General features: G+C 46.1%; 1 protein-coding gene and 1 long non-coding RNA gene across 3 annotated transcripts in view; one reads left to right on the top strand and one right to left on the bottom strand.

Annotated features, from left to right (window-relative positions):
- Window positions 1-1,408: 1,408 nt before the first annotated feature.
- Window positions 1,409-11,752, bottom strand: LOC140506194 (uncharacterized). Its single transcript, XR_011967808.1, has 3 exons — window positions 7,096-11,752; window positions 6,855-6,953; window positions 1,409-4,566 (listed from the first exon to the last, which is right to left on the bottom strand). It is a non-coding gene; the product is annotated as an uncharacterized lncRNA (long non-coding RNA).
- Window positions 11,753-11,925: 173 nt separating this feature from the next.
- The window catches only part of SCN4B (sodium voltage-gated channel beta subunit 4), a 34,174-nt gene continuing 32,131 nt past the window's right edge, over window positions 11,926-13,968 (top strand). Inside the window, exon 1 of one of the 2 annotated variants that reach the window (XM_072613095.1) lies at window positions 11,926-12,038. Coding sequence is in view for 1 of the 2 variants with exons in the window: in XM_072613094.1 (XP_072469195.1) it covers window positions 12,553-12,613 (61 nt within the window). In the remaining variant the exon portion in view is untranslated. Of the gene's footprint in view, window positions 12,039-12,337; window positions 12,614-13,968 lie in introns of those variants that run through there. The other variant, XM_072613094.1, reaches the window with a different exon arrangement.

Here is a 13,968-nt window from a genome sequence, read left to right on the forward strand (position 1 = left end):
ACTTATCTTCATTAGCTTCATTTTTGGCTATACCAACCCTTTCTTCTCTCTGACCCTCTCCCCAGTATTGTTCTGGGATTCCCATCCTCTCCTTTCCTATTTTCCTCCTCAAGCCTCTTCCCAATATAAGTCACTGTGAAAGGAAATGGGCTGGTCAACCATGAAAGAGTTTATGAAAAAAAGCACAAATTTTCAGGACTGAAATGCCTTGGGATGCCTTGGATCCTGTCTTGTAAATAACCCCTTGCCTACTTGTCCTGAGTCACTATTTATATCAACAAGAAGAAAAAAGAAGCTAATATCCTGTGCTTTCTAGGGAAGGGTGGGCTAGTAGTTATTTACAAGGTCGGGTAAATCAAGTAGATAATGAAAGATACTGGCCAGGTCCAGAGTGGTAAGTCTGGGTTGCAAGAGTGACCTGGATCATTTTGAACGGGTAATGAATCGAGATACTTTTCCTTCCAATCCATGTCTTAATGAACAGAAAACCCATGTCTTAAGTATTTCCTATCTCTTGCTGCCATCTTCCTTTAATTGCAATTTGTTGATGCCTCTGTATATAGATGTGCTCATGTGCTCTGTACGTACACATACTTCTCTGTGTATGTGTATGTTATCTGTAGATATAAAAACATCTTGCTGCACTCACCACGAGCTTGTTATATTTCGAGGTGTCTTTTTCCCATTGTTTTTTTTTGGGGGGGGGCTGATTTCACTAAGATCAAACCATGGAATGTTATATTGCTTTTTGTTCCTTTGGAGGAAAAAAAAATCTCACAAGACTAAAATGTGCACTTATTTGTTTTTGTGTGTGTTAATCAGTGGGGGGGGGGGGGACATAGTGGAAGGGATGTAAAAAGACAAAAAAATAGTCCTATATCACTGCCGATGTATTGAGCAGGAATTTGGGGAAGAACATGTTTCTCTCAAGGAGTGTCATTGTTTGGATATGTCTGCCATAATAAACAGTTTGCCTCCACCCAAACCATCTGAGGTTGTACTTCTTTGGGAAAGGGGAGAGAATGTGAGTGGGCTGAAACATCATTTGAGGAATACCTTCCTGTTTTCCTACCCTCTTGATACCTTTCACCTGGGCATCTCAAAACTACAGAATGCTAGAGCTGGAAAGAAATTCTGAAACTCACAGCAGGGATGTTACTCACCTACAGTCATACCCATAGGAAATGGCAGAGGCAGATCTCTTGACTCCACAGTCTCTGTACCTCTCATTACCACTCTCCTTCCCATTCCTAAAGTCAATAAGGATGAAGCACTCACACCCTGGCTTCTTTCTATTCCTCCCTAGCCCTCCACCTCAGTTTTCCTGTGGGCCAGTGTTCTGACTCTCTGTCTACCCCTCCTCACCATGTTTCTTAGGATACTGTTGGACCATCCACCTAGATTGGAAGGAAGGAAGAAAACAAGCATTTATTAAGTATCTATATATACATTAGGCACTGTGCTAAACCTTTTACAACTATTATCTCATTTGATCCTTACAACAACCTTGGGAGATTCTTTTATTGTACCCATTTTACAGTTGAAGAAACTGAGGTAGGCAGAGGTAAAGTGACTTATCCTGGACAAACTAGTAAGAATCTGAGGCTGAATTTAAACTCAGGTCGTTTTGACTCTAGGTCCAAACTCTATCTGCTGTCAAGATTGGGACCCAATATGTAGAATGGTTGCACCTCCATCTCATGCTCCTGTTTGGAGTGTCTTTGTCCTTTTTGGTCATTGGATCTATCCCTAGAATGAAAGATGGTTGCCACATTGCTGACATTGCCACCCCTAATCCTCCCTGCTGCTGGAAGGGGCGGATTCTTCCCTTTCTTCAATCTCCAAACAGTGCCTGACTGAGAAGACATTTCTCCCACTGCTGTGGATGCAGTGATGATGGAGAATAACTGGCCAGTGTCCTTTTGTAATACCTTCTTCTGTTCTCTAAAAGTCTGGAGATTTATATGAATGGAGAGGGGAAGATGATGGTGATAGAGACCTAGGCTTCATGATAATAGCTTTCCTCTGCATAGCATTTTCAGATTTTCAAATCTTTTCCAGACTTTTTCCCACAAATACACAGTCTCTTTGGATTGAGAGCCTTTTTTTTTTTTTAAACTTTCAAAATGTGGGATATTGGGTAAGGGTGCATTAGAGGGTGGGTTTTCCATCATGCAGATAGGTAAAATGAATCATGGGTATTTGCTAGAGGCAAAGATGAAAAAAAAACCCCTAAGAGTCCTGACCCTTAAGGCATTCTGCTTGGTTTATCCAACCAGGATAGAGTTAGGAAGCAATGCAATGCAGAAAAAATTCTGGTATTCTGCCAGGTTAGGTACCTTCCCTGACCCTGAGAAGGGAGGGAGGGAGTTGGGACTTCTTCAGAGACCTCTCTCAGGGGATGCTGGGGTTGCAGTTGACTTGGGCAGCCCCATTAAAGAGAATTTGTGGAATTGTCAGTTGTCAGGGAAAGTGTCCCCACATTGCGGGGGAAGGGTTTGTCCCCATTTCTGATGGCCAATTCAGTTGCCAATTGCCTATGCTCAGTTCTGGCCATGAAGGGGAAATCTGCAAAATATTGCTCTGGGTTGCTCCCCTGTATCACCACCCACTCCAGCTCCTATTTGCGTAGGGCAAATGTTACACAGGACAGGGAGATGCAAAGATGACACTCACATGGGTTCTCAGGCACACCTCTATCAGAAATACAGGGCCAGAAGAGAAGGTGGGGGGGGGGAGAGGGGTTAGGAGGGGAGGAAAGGAAATGTTTTTGCAGACCCTTTCTACAGAGAGATCCAATATGCATTAGCATCGAGATTTACATTTGGCACCCTCTCCTAATCTCAGCTGATCCCTCCATCCCTCACAACCTGCCCCCAGAATTCTTTTACTTTTATGTTTCCCTTCTACCTGTAGCAAGGGGAAACTGAAGATGGAAGTGGGAGAGCATCTCATCCTCTGATGAGGAGTGCTTTGAAATCATTAAGTGAAGGAACCAAGAGGCAGTGACAGTGGAATTGGGAGTGGGGCTCTGATGCTGCTTTGTTGTAGAGGACAGGAGAGTTGGAGGCACTTTGGAAAGTGCCACCAGCCCTATAACAGCTGGCAGGATCACCACCAAAAGGGTAGTAGACTCCAGATGGCTATAGGGTCACCATGGCCTGGCAGGCTGCCTCTTCTGCCATGCCCAATCCTCTTTCCTTGAAACTGCATCTCATCCAGGGCTCCAAAAGTACGGGACTGCCAGCTGCTGTGAGTTTTCAAGGGCACCAACTGCCTGTCTTTTCTGTCCTAGCTTTGACCTCACCAAGGTCACGTGAGAGGGAACTTGGAAGGACCACAGGGAAGAAAATCTATTTAGAAACATCCTAGAATTCCAACTTCAGTGTGCTGGGAAGAGGGGTGCTAGATGAGAAATCCCATAATTCTGTAGAATAAAGGGTAATAGGTTTTTAGAATCTAGGCACTGGGGAGCAGTAGGAATCAATGGGAAGGAGGAACAGAAGGGGACAAATGCATGTGTGGTGCCTTCTCTTTTCCTAGTCAGCAGTGACGTTGAGAATCTGTGAGGTGCTGGGAGGATTGAGGGTGGGGTGGGAAGGGAGAGATGGTGCAAGGTGTATACTAAACTGGGTTACGGGGGGGGGTGGGGTTAACGGGCTTTTCCTCTTTTTACCCAAATGAAATCACCTTTCTCCCCAATCACAGCTGTCCCTGCTTCTCAACAAAATCCATTCTAGCTTTTCAAGTTAAGGATTCACATGATGGGGGGTTCGAAGGTTGTGGGATTGGGGAGGTGGAGGTAGGGGAGAGATTAATCTTTATCAACCTGAGAAGGTTGAGGTAATCCAGTTTTTTTTGTTAAGTACACTTGGGAAGTGGGGGTATGGGGGACAGACACTGCTTCCTCTTTTACTTTATTTTAGTGTCTCAATCCTGGGCAGCTAAGTGTCACCACAGTGTACAGAGTGCTGGCCCTGGAGCTGGGAAGACTCATCTTCCTGAGTTTAAATGTGGCCTCAGATACTTACTAGCTGTGTGACCCTGGGCAAGTCACTTAAGCCTGTTTGCCTCAGTTTCCTCATCTGTAAAATGAGCTGGAGAAGAAAATGGGAAACTATTTCGGTATCTTTGCCAAGAAAAGCCCAGATGGGGGGGTCATGAAGAGTCAGACACAGAACAAAAGAGTTCCAATCCAGGCTTTGAGGTGGGGGATGAGGTAGAGGATGAGTCAGCAAATTGAAAAGAGGATTTTTAGACTTGCAGTGTTAATGCTAGAGGGGAGAAAGGAGAGAAATAAGGACCCCAAGGAAGAGAATGAATTGAGACCAGAGCTATTTGCACTAAGGTAGGGAGGGAGTCATGATGTATATAAAAAAATACATGGGACTTGAAGTCAGGAGATCTGGATAACGGTCTGAGATCTGTCAATTGGAATCATAGACCCATAGAATTCAGTCCAATACCCACCCACCTGAAACTTGGATTCTTTCTGCAGCAAGGAATAAAAATAGTCATCTTTCTTTTTCTGTAATTCCTTGATTTTCTTCTTTTCAGTTTTCTCATCTGTAAAATGGGGATAATAATACTTGTACTACCTATCTCACAGGATTGATGTAAAAATCAAATAAAATATCATATTTTAAAAAGTTTTGTACTTCTAAAATACTACAAATGTAAGCTTAGTATTTTCAGTGGGGGAGGTCTTCTACCCTGCTCTGCAAAGACTTGAAGTGGTAGGGGGTCATAAACTGAAGCACCCCAGATAAATAACTTTCCACAACTCTCATTTGCACAGCTCAGGAGAAGGGCCTCATGAACCTTGATGTTTGTTGCTTTAGGAAGTCACCTTTGACATGCAGAGGGAGACAGGATCTCCATCTCCACTCCCCGCCCCCCCCCAACTCTCTGCTATTTGATGGTTGATAGAATAACAGATTTAGAATAGCTAGGTGGCTCAGTGGACAGAGTGCCAGTCCTGGAATAAGGTAGACTCCCATCTTCCCGAGTTCAAATCTGGCCTCAGATACTAGCTGTGTGACCCTGGGAAAGTCACTTAACCCTGTTGGCCTCAGTTTCCTCATCTGTAAAAGGAGCTGAAGAAGGACATGGCAAACCACCCCAGTATCTCTGCCAAGAAAACCCCAAATGGAGTCATGAAGAGTCAGCTGAAACAACAATAAAAAGAACAAAACCAATAAATGAATAAGAGATTTAGAACTGGAAAGTATCTTAAAGGTTATCTATACTTATTGAGAAACTGCCACAGTCCAACCCCCTTATTTTATAGATAAGGAAACTCAAGCTCAGAGAAATTGTGACATGCCCATTATATAGGTAAGTGGAAGAGCTGGGATTGGAATCCATGTCTTCCGATTCTCAATTCAACTCTTACCACCGTGCCAAGCTACCTCAATATTTCAAGGACAGCAGTCTAACCCGAGCCCCTTTTGTTGTGTAGAAAATCAGAGAAATAATCCAAGATCCCCTATTCCCTCCACATACCACCATACAGTTCTCTCCAGATAAGATCAGCCCATTTCTATTCAGATCCTCACAGTCACTTCCACTCCCATCCCCACTTTTCTCCTCCCCTTGCTTCTCTCTATACCCCTTGACACTCTCACTCTTTTAAAAACATAGATTTCAGACCCAGAGCTGTCAGGGGTGGAAACAAGTAGTGTCCAATGATACTCAAGTGTCTAGTTCCCATGTAATCTAACTGACATGAGATTAACTGAAACTATTCTTAAAAGACTAAGGAAAGAACTAGGAAAAGACTAGTGAAGCCTCCTCCCTGAACCTTTTGCTTGAAATTCAAGGTTTCGGGGGAAGGATTTGTGTGAGGAATGCCTCCAAGTTCCCCCAATTTCATGCGGGTCAAAGACTCACCTTAGTACCCGCCTACCTCAGCACAAAGAGATCTATCTGGTCTCTGCAGTCTCTGCCTTCTTGGCTCCCTACGGCTTCTCTCATTTCTCTCCTTCAGTCTCAATGCTGCAAGTTTGAATTATCTTTTGCAATTTGTCTCCTCCCTCTTCCCCTGACTCTGAGTGATTGCATTCCAATTTCTTGCCTCCCTAAAGTTTTCCTTGTGAGTTTACTGTGTAATCCTTAAAGTGATACATAAATGTAACCTGCTATTATTTTTAGTTTCTTCTTCCTCCTCCTATCACTCATGCCCCCTTTCCACTCTTTCCTCTATACTTGTTCTCAGCCCTCTAATTGTCCGTTCCTACCACCTAAACCATCCTGTTTTCCCTCTTTGCCATATGCTGCTCCTCATTCCCTTCTCCTTTTATTGTCCCTAAGTTTGAAGTCCTTCCTGAATGCTCACTTTTCCTAAGCCCTTCTATAGTCCACAGAAGGAAAGGGAATTTGCTAATTCAGGAATCCCTATTTAATATCCCCGAGTCTGCTCTGTCTTGCCTGTATATGTATTTCTGGTTTGGCTGTTCCAGTTCAGCCCCCAAATTCCAAGGGTAAGGTCCTTATCTAGTGATTCTGACCAAATGGATGACTGACTGGCACTGTTCCATGGATAAGACAAATGCAGGGGCATCCAGAATACTGATATGCCCTCTATCAGTCATAGCAAACCCTTGTTAGATGCTTCTCCTCCAGTCTCCTGCTCTCTACTCTCAATGGTCTCCCAAGGACTACTCCTAGGTGAGCCTGGGCTAAAAGTGATAGTACAAGAGGGTCAGTTTGTGGGAAGGGGAAAAGGAAAATGAACTTTGACTTGAGAATGGGTAGAAGGAGGTTCGTATAACTTTGAGGGAATGGGTCCCAGAACTTCAGCTGCTTATTCTGATGTGTCTCAGGAAAAAAACAAAAAGATACTTAGGACTTACCCCTCATCCTGGCTGCAGGTGGAGTCTCTGGCTCCTGCTTCTGGAAGCAGACATGTTAGCTTTCTCTCCTGGTATGTGGTTCTTGAGTTTGGGACTGTCCTGTAGAGAGGATCTCTGAGCACAAGATTTCAGTTCCTTCCTTCCTTTCCCACTCTCATGCCTCATTCCTCCCTCCTTCCCTCCCTCCCTCCATCTTTCCCTCCCTCCCTCCCTCCTTCTCTCTCTCCTCAAATGAGCTCACCAGATGAAAGGATTGGAGTGGGTTTTCCCTCCTTTGCTTGAAATGTTGAGTGGACCGAACCTTGCAGTAAACATATAGGTGCCAAAAATAAAAGAGAGAGATGACTGCACACCTAGTTCTTGCTGCAGATATGTAGCCTTCCTTTGAAACTGGACCCAGTGTCCTGCCTCTTTCTGGCTCCAGGGAACAAGGAATAAACAACTGGAGATCGAAGAGCTTTTGGAAGAAATGAAGAGTAAGCAGACAAACTCAGCCTCTTCTCCATCCCTAGGATTTCTTTCCAGGAGGAGGGTTAAGGGAGCCTATTTCTTTTTGCAGCAATTCTCCCTTTCTTAGCTATCCTTCTGAGCAGGCAGAGGTTCAGCCCTTTTCCTGGGAGGTCTGGAGGATAAGGCAGAAAATGTGGGTTAAAGGGAGGTGGGAGAAACAGGGCACAAAGTTGTGTTGCAGTAAGTTAGCCTTCTTGCCTGGCTGTCAACAGTGACAAGCAATTCCTGGGGCTGCAGAGCCGGGTTGGTGCATGCTGTTCTATTAACCCTTTGAGTGCTTGCTGAAGATATTGGAAGCTGAAGCTTATGGCTGGGAGTAGGATAAGGCTAGATTTCCTGAGCAGGGTGAAATGGAAGTGAATGGAAGAAAGTCTGGGAATATCTAGGTGAGAAAGACAGTGTATAACCTTGACAAAAGCAAAAGATTTGGAATCAGGGAACTGAGTGCATGTCCCAGCTGCTCCTACTAACCGCATGATCCTGAACAAGTCATTTCACCTGGCTCATCTGTAAAGGGGTTGGACTAAATGTTTTACAGGTAAATTTCAACTCTAATATTCTATGATTTGATGACTCTCTAAGAAAGTGTTTTCTGCTTAGATCAATACAACCTAACCCAGCAGGAGACAGTGGGATTTCTGTACATTGGGGCATTAAATGAACATATGGATGAGATGCAAACTAGCATTGGAAACTATTATTTTGAGGTCAAAGGGTGGGTAAGGTTCCTGTTTATGATTGGACTTCAGTGCAGAACAGGCACAGACCATGGTTTTGATTAGAGGTGAGACATGAGGTGGGAAAAGTTCTCAGGGGATCTCAAGCCTAGATCTCAAGGCAGAATCCTCAAGAAGGCAAAACTGGTCCTAGACCTCCATGTGAGATCTCCAACTCTGTTCCCTCAAGCGCCTCCACTAAGAAGTCTGCGTATGTATTTGGAGAAGGGATAGGTGGAGAGAGAAGAAATGTGGAGTGATGGAAGAGCAATAGGGAAGCCAAAGGGGGAGCCTCCTTCTTCTCACATATTACCTATGTGACTGTAGGCTCTTTGACCTCAGCTTCATCTGGAAAATGTGCAGATGTGACTGGATGCTTTCTAAAATCCCTTATAGCTCTAAATTCTATGATTTCATAGAAGGAGAAAAAAATGGATTTTTCCTGGGTCCTCAGGCTACTTATATAGAATGACTATTATAGTAGCTCCCTGGACCTTAAAAATGCAAGGTCTCCTTAGCCCCTCACTCCACCTTTAAGCCCAGGGTCCTCAAGGTTTTCTGTGAGTTGTCACGGGAATAAGTCCTTCAAGTTACTATTTATAGATGCTATCTCCCAAAGAAGACTAGACCTTCCGGCCTGAAGCCAGATCATTTGCCGGAATGCTGTGCACCCTGCATCCACACTCCCTACCCCAGATTTTTTTGGGGATACTCCAAAGCCCAGCAAATGCTGGGAAAGAGGAGTAGGCTCTTTTTCTGACTCCAAGCCCAGGTTTTGCTGCCTTCAAGTTCTAGTCCTGCTCCCAGCTTCCCAGATGGATTGAGGGTAGAGGGTTGAGGTTGAGAGAGGGGAGTCGTGGTGACTGCCTGGGCTTGCTGAGGGCCATTTGGAATAACTGCCAAAGAACCCTTAATGAGTCCCCCAAGGAAAAGCTTCCTTTATCATAAATCCAGGTCCTTTCTCATCCTGCCACAGAAGGAATGCTCTCTGACAGCTGTTTGGCTCCAGGCCCAATCCATAGAGGTCTTTCTGAAAACTTGTTCTGCAGGATTTTCTCTGAACTGGGCCACCCAAAAGCTTGGCTATGTATATGCTTTATCATCTCCAGGAATCAATCCCCACCCAGCAGCATAGGTTGTTGTGGCCAGAGACACCATCTCTCCCCTCAATCTGCTTCCCATAGAGGTTCAATAAGAGAAAAAAATAACCCTCTCTATTCCATTTCATGATACACCATCTTACCTGCCTCCTTTGGGATGATGCTTTTTAGGGTAAATGAAGATTTGACAAATCAACAAGAGCTTCCTGAAGGAGATCTCAAAGGATAACAGAAAAGTTACTCTATCCAGTTACATATACATCTAGATCACCATTCTTCCTCCCTCTTTTTTTCCCTTTCTTTCTTCCCTCCCTCTTTCTTTCTCTCTCTCCCTCCTTTCCTTCCCTCTCTCTGTCTCTCTCTGCCCTGTCTCTCTGTCTCTCTCTCCCTATCTCTCTTTCTCTCCCCCTACCTCTCTCTCCTCTCTTTCTTCTCTCTTTTTTTCTCTCTCCCTACCTCCTTTTGAGGACCCCAGAGAATCAATGAGATAATGATTGTGAAAAGGCTTTGAGGTTTTTTTTTTGAAGGAAAGTGCTGTATAAACTCAATAATAAGAAATCATTATTATTGATCCATCTGCACGCTAGCACCTTTCCTAAACAATTTTTGTAGCCCAGCTACTACAATATTTCCTCTTTGGAGGAAGGTCTGGGATTTCTGAGAATGTGGGGCAAGAGGAAGGCCAAGAGGGTGGGGGAGAGGACATTCTATTCTATTTGGCTCCTGCTGTCTGCTGTCAGCATCTAAAGATATCCGAGGCCCTCTGTACTCCTCTCCACTCCCTCACCTGACCTTCTGTGTGTGTGTGTGTGTGTGTGTGTGTGTGTGTGTGTGTGTGTGTGTGGTCATTTTCCTTTTCTTGTCCTTGGCCCATCTCTTTTCACCTGTGCTTCTTGCTCAGGGAAACAAGACCCCTGTTATACAAATAAAGGCCATACAGTTTATGCCTATGTGGCCATTCATGCCTGAGACCTTCTAGGGCTGCTTTCTGTGATCCAGGGCCCTGTATCCTCTAGAAAGAGTTTGGGCGGCTGCTATTGCATGCTTGCTGGATCTACTCAGATGGAATAACCATTTTTTCGTGTTGGGCTGGCCCAACCTCGCATTGCTGGGGCCAGAGGGTCTGGAAAGGAGGGAAGCTGAATCTCCATCAGTAGCATTAGAAGGGCGAAAACGTATGGACAAGTTGACAATTGGGACAATGTAATTATGGCAGCTATTACTTTTGACCTTAGTGCCTTTAGTAATAGGACATACCTATTTGACCTATTTAATCTGGGTGCTCTGCTAGTTGAGATCCTTACAAAGGAATGGCCTCTTGGTAACCCCAGAAGGGAAGACCTTCCAGGTAAGGAGATAGTGATTTTTGGCTAGAGAAGAAAATCAAACTTGAAGGAGGAATTTGAAAGAGGTAAAGAGAAGTTTTTAGGAGAGGATGAGAACAGGGACCTTCAAGAGGAGGCAAGTAGGTACCATTTTTCTCTATTGAACTGGGAGGAAACAAAATGTGAAGAATAAAGGTACATTAGAAAAGGAGAGAAGGGAAACTGGAGTGGAGAAAGAGAGACAGAGACAGAGAAACACAGACAGAAACAGAGAGAGACACACAGAGTGAGACACACACAGAGAAACAGAGAGAGAAACACACACACACACACACACAGAGTCAGGGAGAGAGAGAGTCAGAGTAAGAGAGACAGCTAGGGAGCTAGAGCTGGAGAATGAAGCATCAGGGATGAAGGGATAAGGATAGGGGATATTTAACCAGATTCCCAGCCAGAGTACATTGTGGGCTCTGGTTAACCTTTAGAAGAAGGTAGTGAGTGAGGACTGGAACCACTACCGGGGGAAGGAGTTGTTTCCGGTCTATCATGATGGGAAGCTGAATTCCAGGGTGCTATAGTGAAAGAACACTCAATTTCAGTTTATAGGTTCATAGCACGAAAAGCTGGAAGAGATTTCAGAGGTCCTCTTTCTCAACTTCTCATTTGATGCATAAGGAAACTGAAGCAGAGAGGGGAAGGGATTTACTTAAGGTAACCCAGGGAATAGGGAGCAGAGCCAGAATATGAGCTCAGTTCACTCGATTCAAAATGCAGATTCCTACACATCACACTGAAGACAAATTAAAACTTTGTTTCTGTTGTCGACTAGCAGTGTGACCTTGGATCTTCTGGCTTCTCAGGGTCTCAGTTTCTTCTCTTGTAAAATGAGGGGGGCCGGAGAGGTGCGTTAGATGTCTTGGGTTTCCTCTCTCTTGGTTTGCTGTGAACTTCCCAGTGTTTGGCAGCTAACCAGGGTCCTGGCTATCCTTCTATTGGTGCTGCTTGCTAGGTGAGAGGTAGTAGAAATAAGGCAATGATGCAGAAACTGCAGCCCAGACACAAGATTCTGGGAGTCCTAACAGTCGCTTATGCCCAGAAGTCCCTGTTGCAGTTTGCAGCTGGCCCAGCAGCAACTCAGCGTCCCTACTAGGCTGCTGGAGCTGGAGGCTTTCAGGAATGTGCATTGTGGGGAAAGGATATCCCTTGGCCCTGGTCGGGGTCGAGATGGGGGAGGGGGAAATCCTCGACTTCTTCTGTGTATAATCCCCCAGGTCACCCCTCCAACCCCCCCCTCCCCCCCCCCCCCCCCCCACAAAATTGTCCGCCTCTTATGTAACCCGCAGCCCAGGCCGGGATAGCTGCAGCTAGTGGCCCGGGAACGGAAGGCTGGTCTACCCACGTGCTGGCTGGCACTGCAGTGCAGGGCTGGAGAGTGTTCCCTGTTGGCCCCTCACGGCGGGTGTAAAACCCCTTCTCTCCTCCGTCAGGAAAGGAGCAGAGGGTCTCTTGCTCTTTCCCTGACCCCCTAGAACGGTAAGCAGTTGGTGCAAGGGCGGAGGAGGGTGTCTAGAGAGTCTAGAGAGAGGCTTCTTCTCGGACATTTGAATCCGTGTCCTGGAGTCGCCGACTGCAGGCCTGGCAGCTTCTCTCCCTCTTTCTTTCCCTTTTTTCTCTCCTTTTTTCTTCTCCACCTCCTCCTCTTCCTCCTCCTCGTCTTCCAGCAGCATCTCCCGCAGCCGGCTCCAGGGGGCAGAAGGAAGCTCCTCTTTCTTTTCCTACCTCTTTGCTCCCCGCCCCCTCCTTTTCCCTCCCCTCTTCTCTCTTCCCCTCCCTTTCCCTCCGCTCTCCTCTTCTCCTCGCTAACTTTGCCGAGCCCGGCCGGTGCAGAGCTCCAGCGGCTGTTGGGTGGCGGACTGCAGACAGAGGGCTGAGCCAGAGGCTCTGTCCCCTCGCTCCAGACCTTTTTACCCCTCCCCGCCCCCAGCCCCTGTCCCAGCTTCGCGCCGCAGCCTTTGCGTTCTCTGCACTCCCCAGAGAAGACAGGACGATGCCCAGGGCTGGGTACCAGGTCCCAACAGCGGCGAAATGGTTGGGCACCGGGCTTTTAGGTAAGGTCGCCGGGGTTTGGTCTCCTCCAGCTCCCCCATAAGGAAAGGGAGGTAGCCCGTCAGGAGAGGGTCTCCCAGCATGGGGTGGTTTTGGGAAGGGCGACGGTTCAGCTATTCCCAATGCAGGAGCGCAGGAAGGTAGAGGTTTCTCTGACCACTTAGCTCCGACGCCTGCTCTCCCTGCGGAGCGTGCCAAGGCGGCACCCCCAGACCTCTTCCCCCCCTGCCTTCACCTCCCAGTCTACCCACTTTCCACCTTACTCCTTTGCCGCTTCAGACACCTACAGCTTAGAGGCTGTACTTCGAACCGAGGAGGTGGTGGGCAGGAGGCTTTGGGGTGAGCACCGCTGGACACCAGATTTCCACTGTCTTTGCGCAATGGGAGAGAGGAGAAGGGAAGGGTGTGTGTGTGTGTGTGTGTGCGTGTGCTTGTGCGTGTGCGTGTGTGTGTGGTGGGTGGAATTCTTATCACATCTTTAGAGCTGTTTGCAACTTTGTTTCAATTTGGTCTGGTGGTCGCCACTATACAACAGCAGGGGGTTCCTCAGCGCTTACCGCTCCCCCCCAACTTCTTTACTCTAGCACCGACGGAATCTCTGCTTTCTACTTGCATCAGTGCCCACCTTTTGCTGGTTCTTGTACACTCCTGGCACTTATGGTAGAATTGGGAAATAGGGGTGGGATGGAGAATGGGTAGTGAAGTGTTTCATGGAGCACTTTGGAAGACCCTACTTTCTTCAAAGACATCCCATTTAAAATATTTTTTCTCGGGGTGTGTGTGTGTGTGTGTGTGTGAGCTTCTTCTATTGAGAAATGACCTGTAAGACTAGAAGGAATGAGTGAATATTTTTTAATATCTCATTATATCTATGTGTATATATGTGTATGATAATTGTTATGGGGGTGTCAAACTTTGAGTGATTATGGAATGTTATTTGAATGGAACTTAATATCCTCATAAATCATAGCTATGCTTCAGAGTAAGCTAAGGCCTTTGCCACCTGATAGGGCCCTTCCTGTTGAGCAGATTTTGATTTCATTGGTCTGAGGCACTTAAGGTCAATGTTGCTCCTAAAAACATTGGAGGTTGAAGCCCAAAAGGAAATTGACCAGCTATCTCTTGTACATATACTGGTGACTTTGGTCCTGGCCTGGAGTTTCTGCCAAGAGAGTGGGGCTGACGTACTGTTTCCCGAGTTTGACTTCACTGCTTGGTTCAATTATGGTTTCCCTGGATAAACTGAAGAAATTTGTGTTTCCTCCTATGCTTTGTCTTCGTTTCTTTCTTACTCACAAATGAGTATGTCATCAAGGTCCTGGGCCCCTGAAGTGTACTTTTAGAAGCATCCTACCTT

This window comes from Notamacropus eugenii, chromosome 5 (genome assembly GCF_028372415.1).
Source record: "Notamacropus eugenii isolate mMacEug1 chromosome 5, mMacEug1.pri_v2, whole genome shotgun sequence".
Classification (NCBI taxonomy): Eukaryota; Metazoa; Chordata; class Mammalia; order Diprotodontia; family Macropodidae; genus Notamacropus; species Notamacropus eugenii.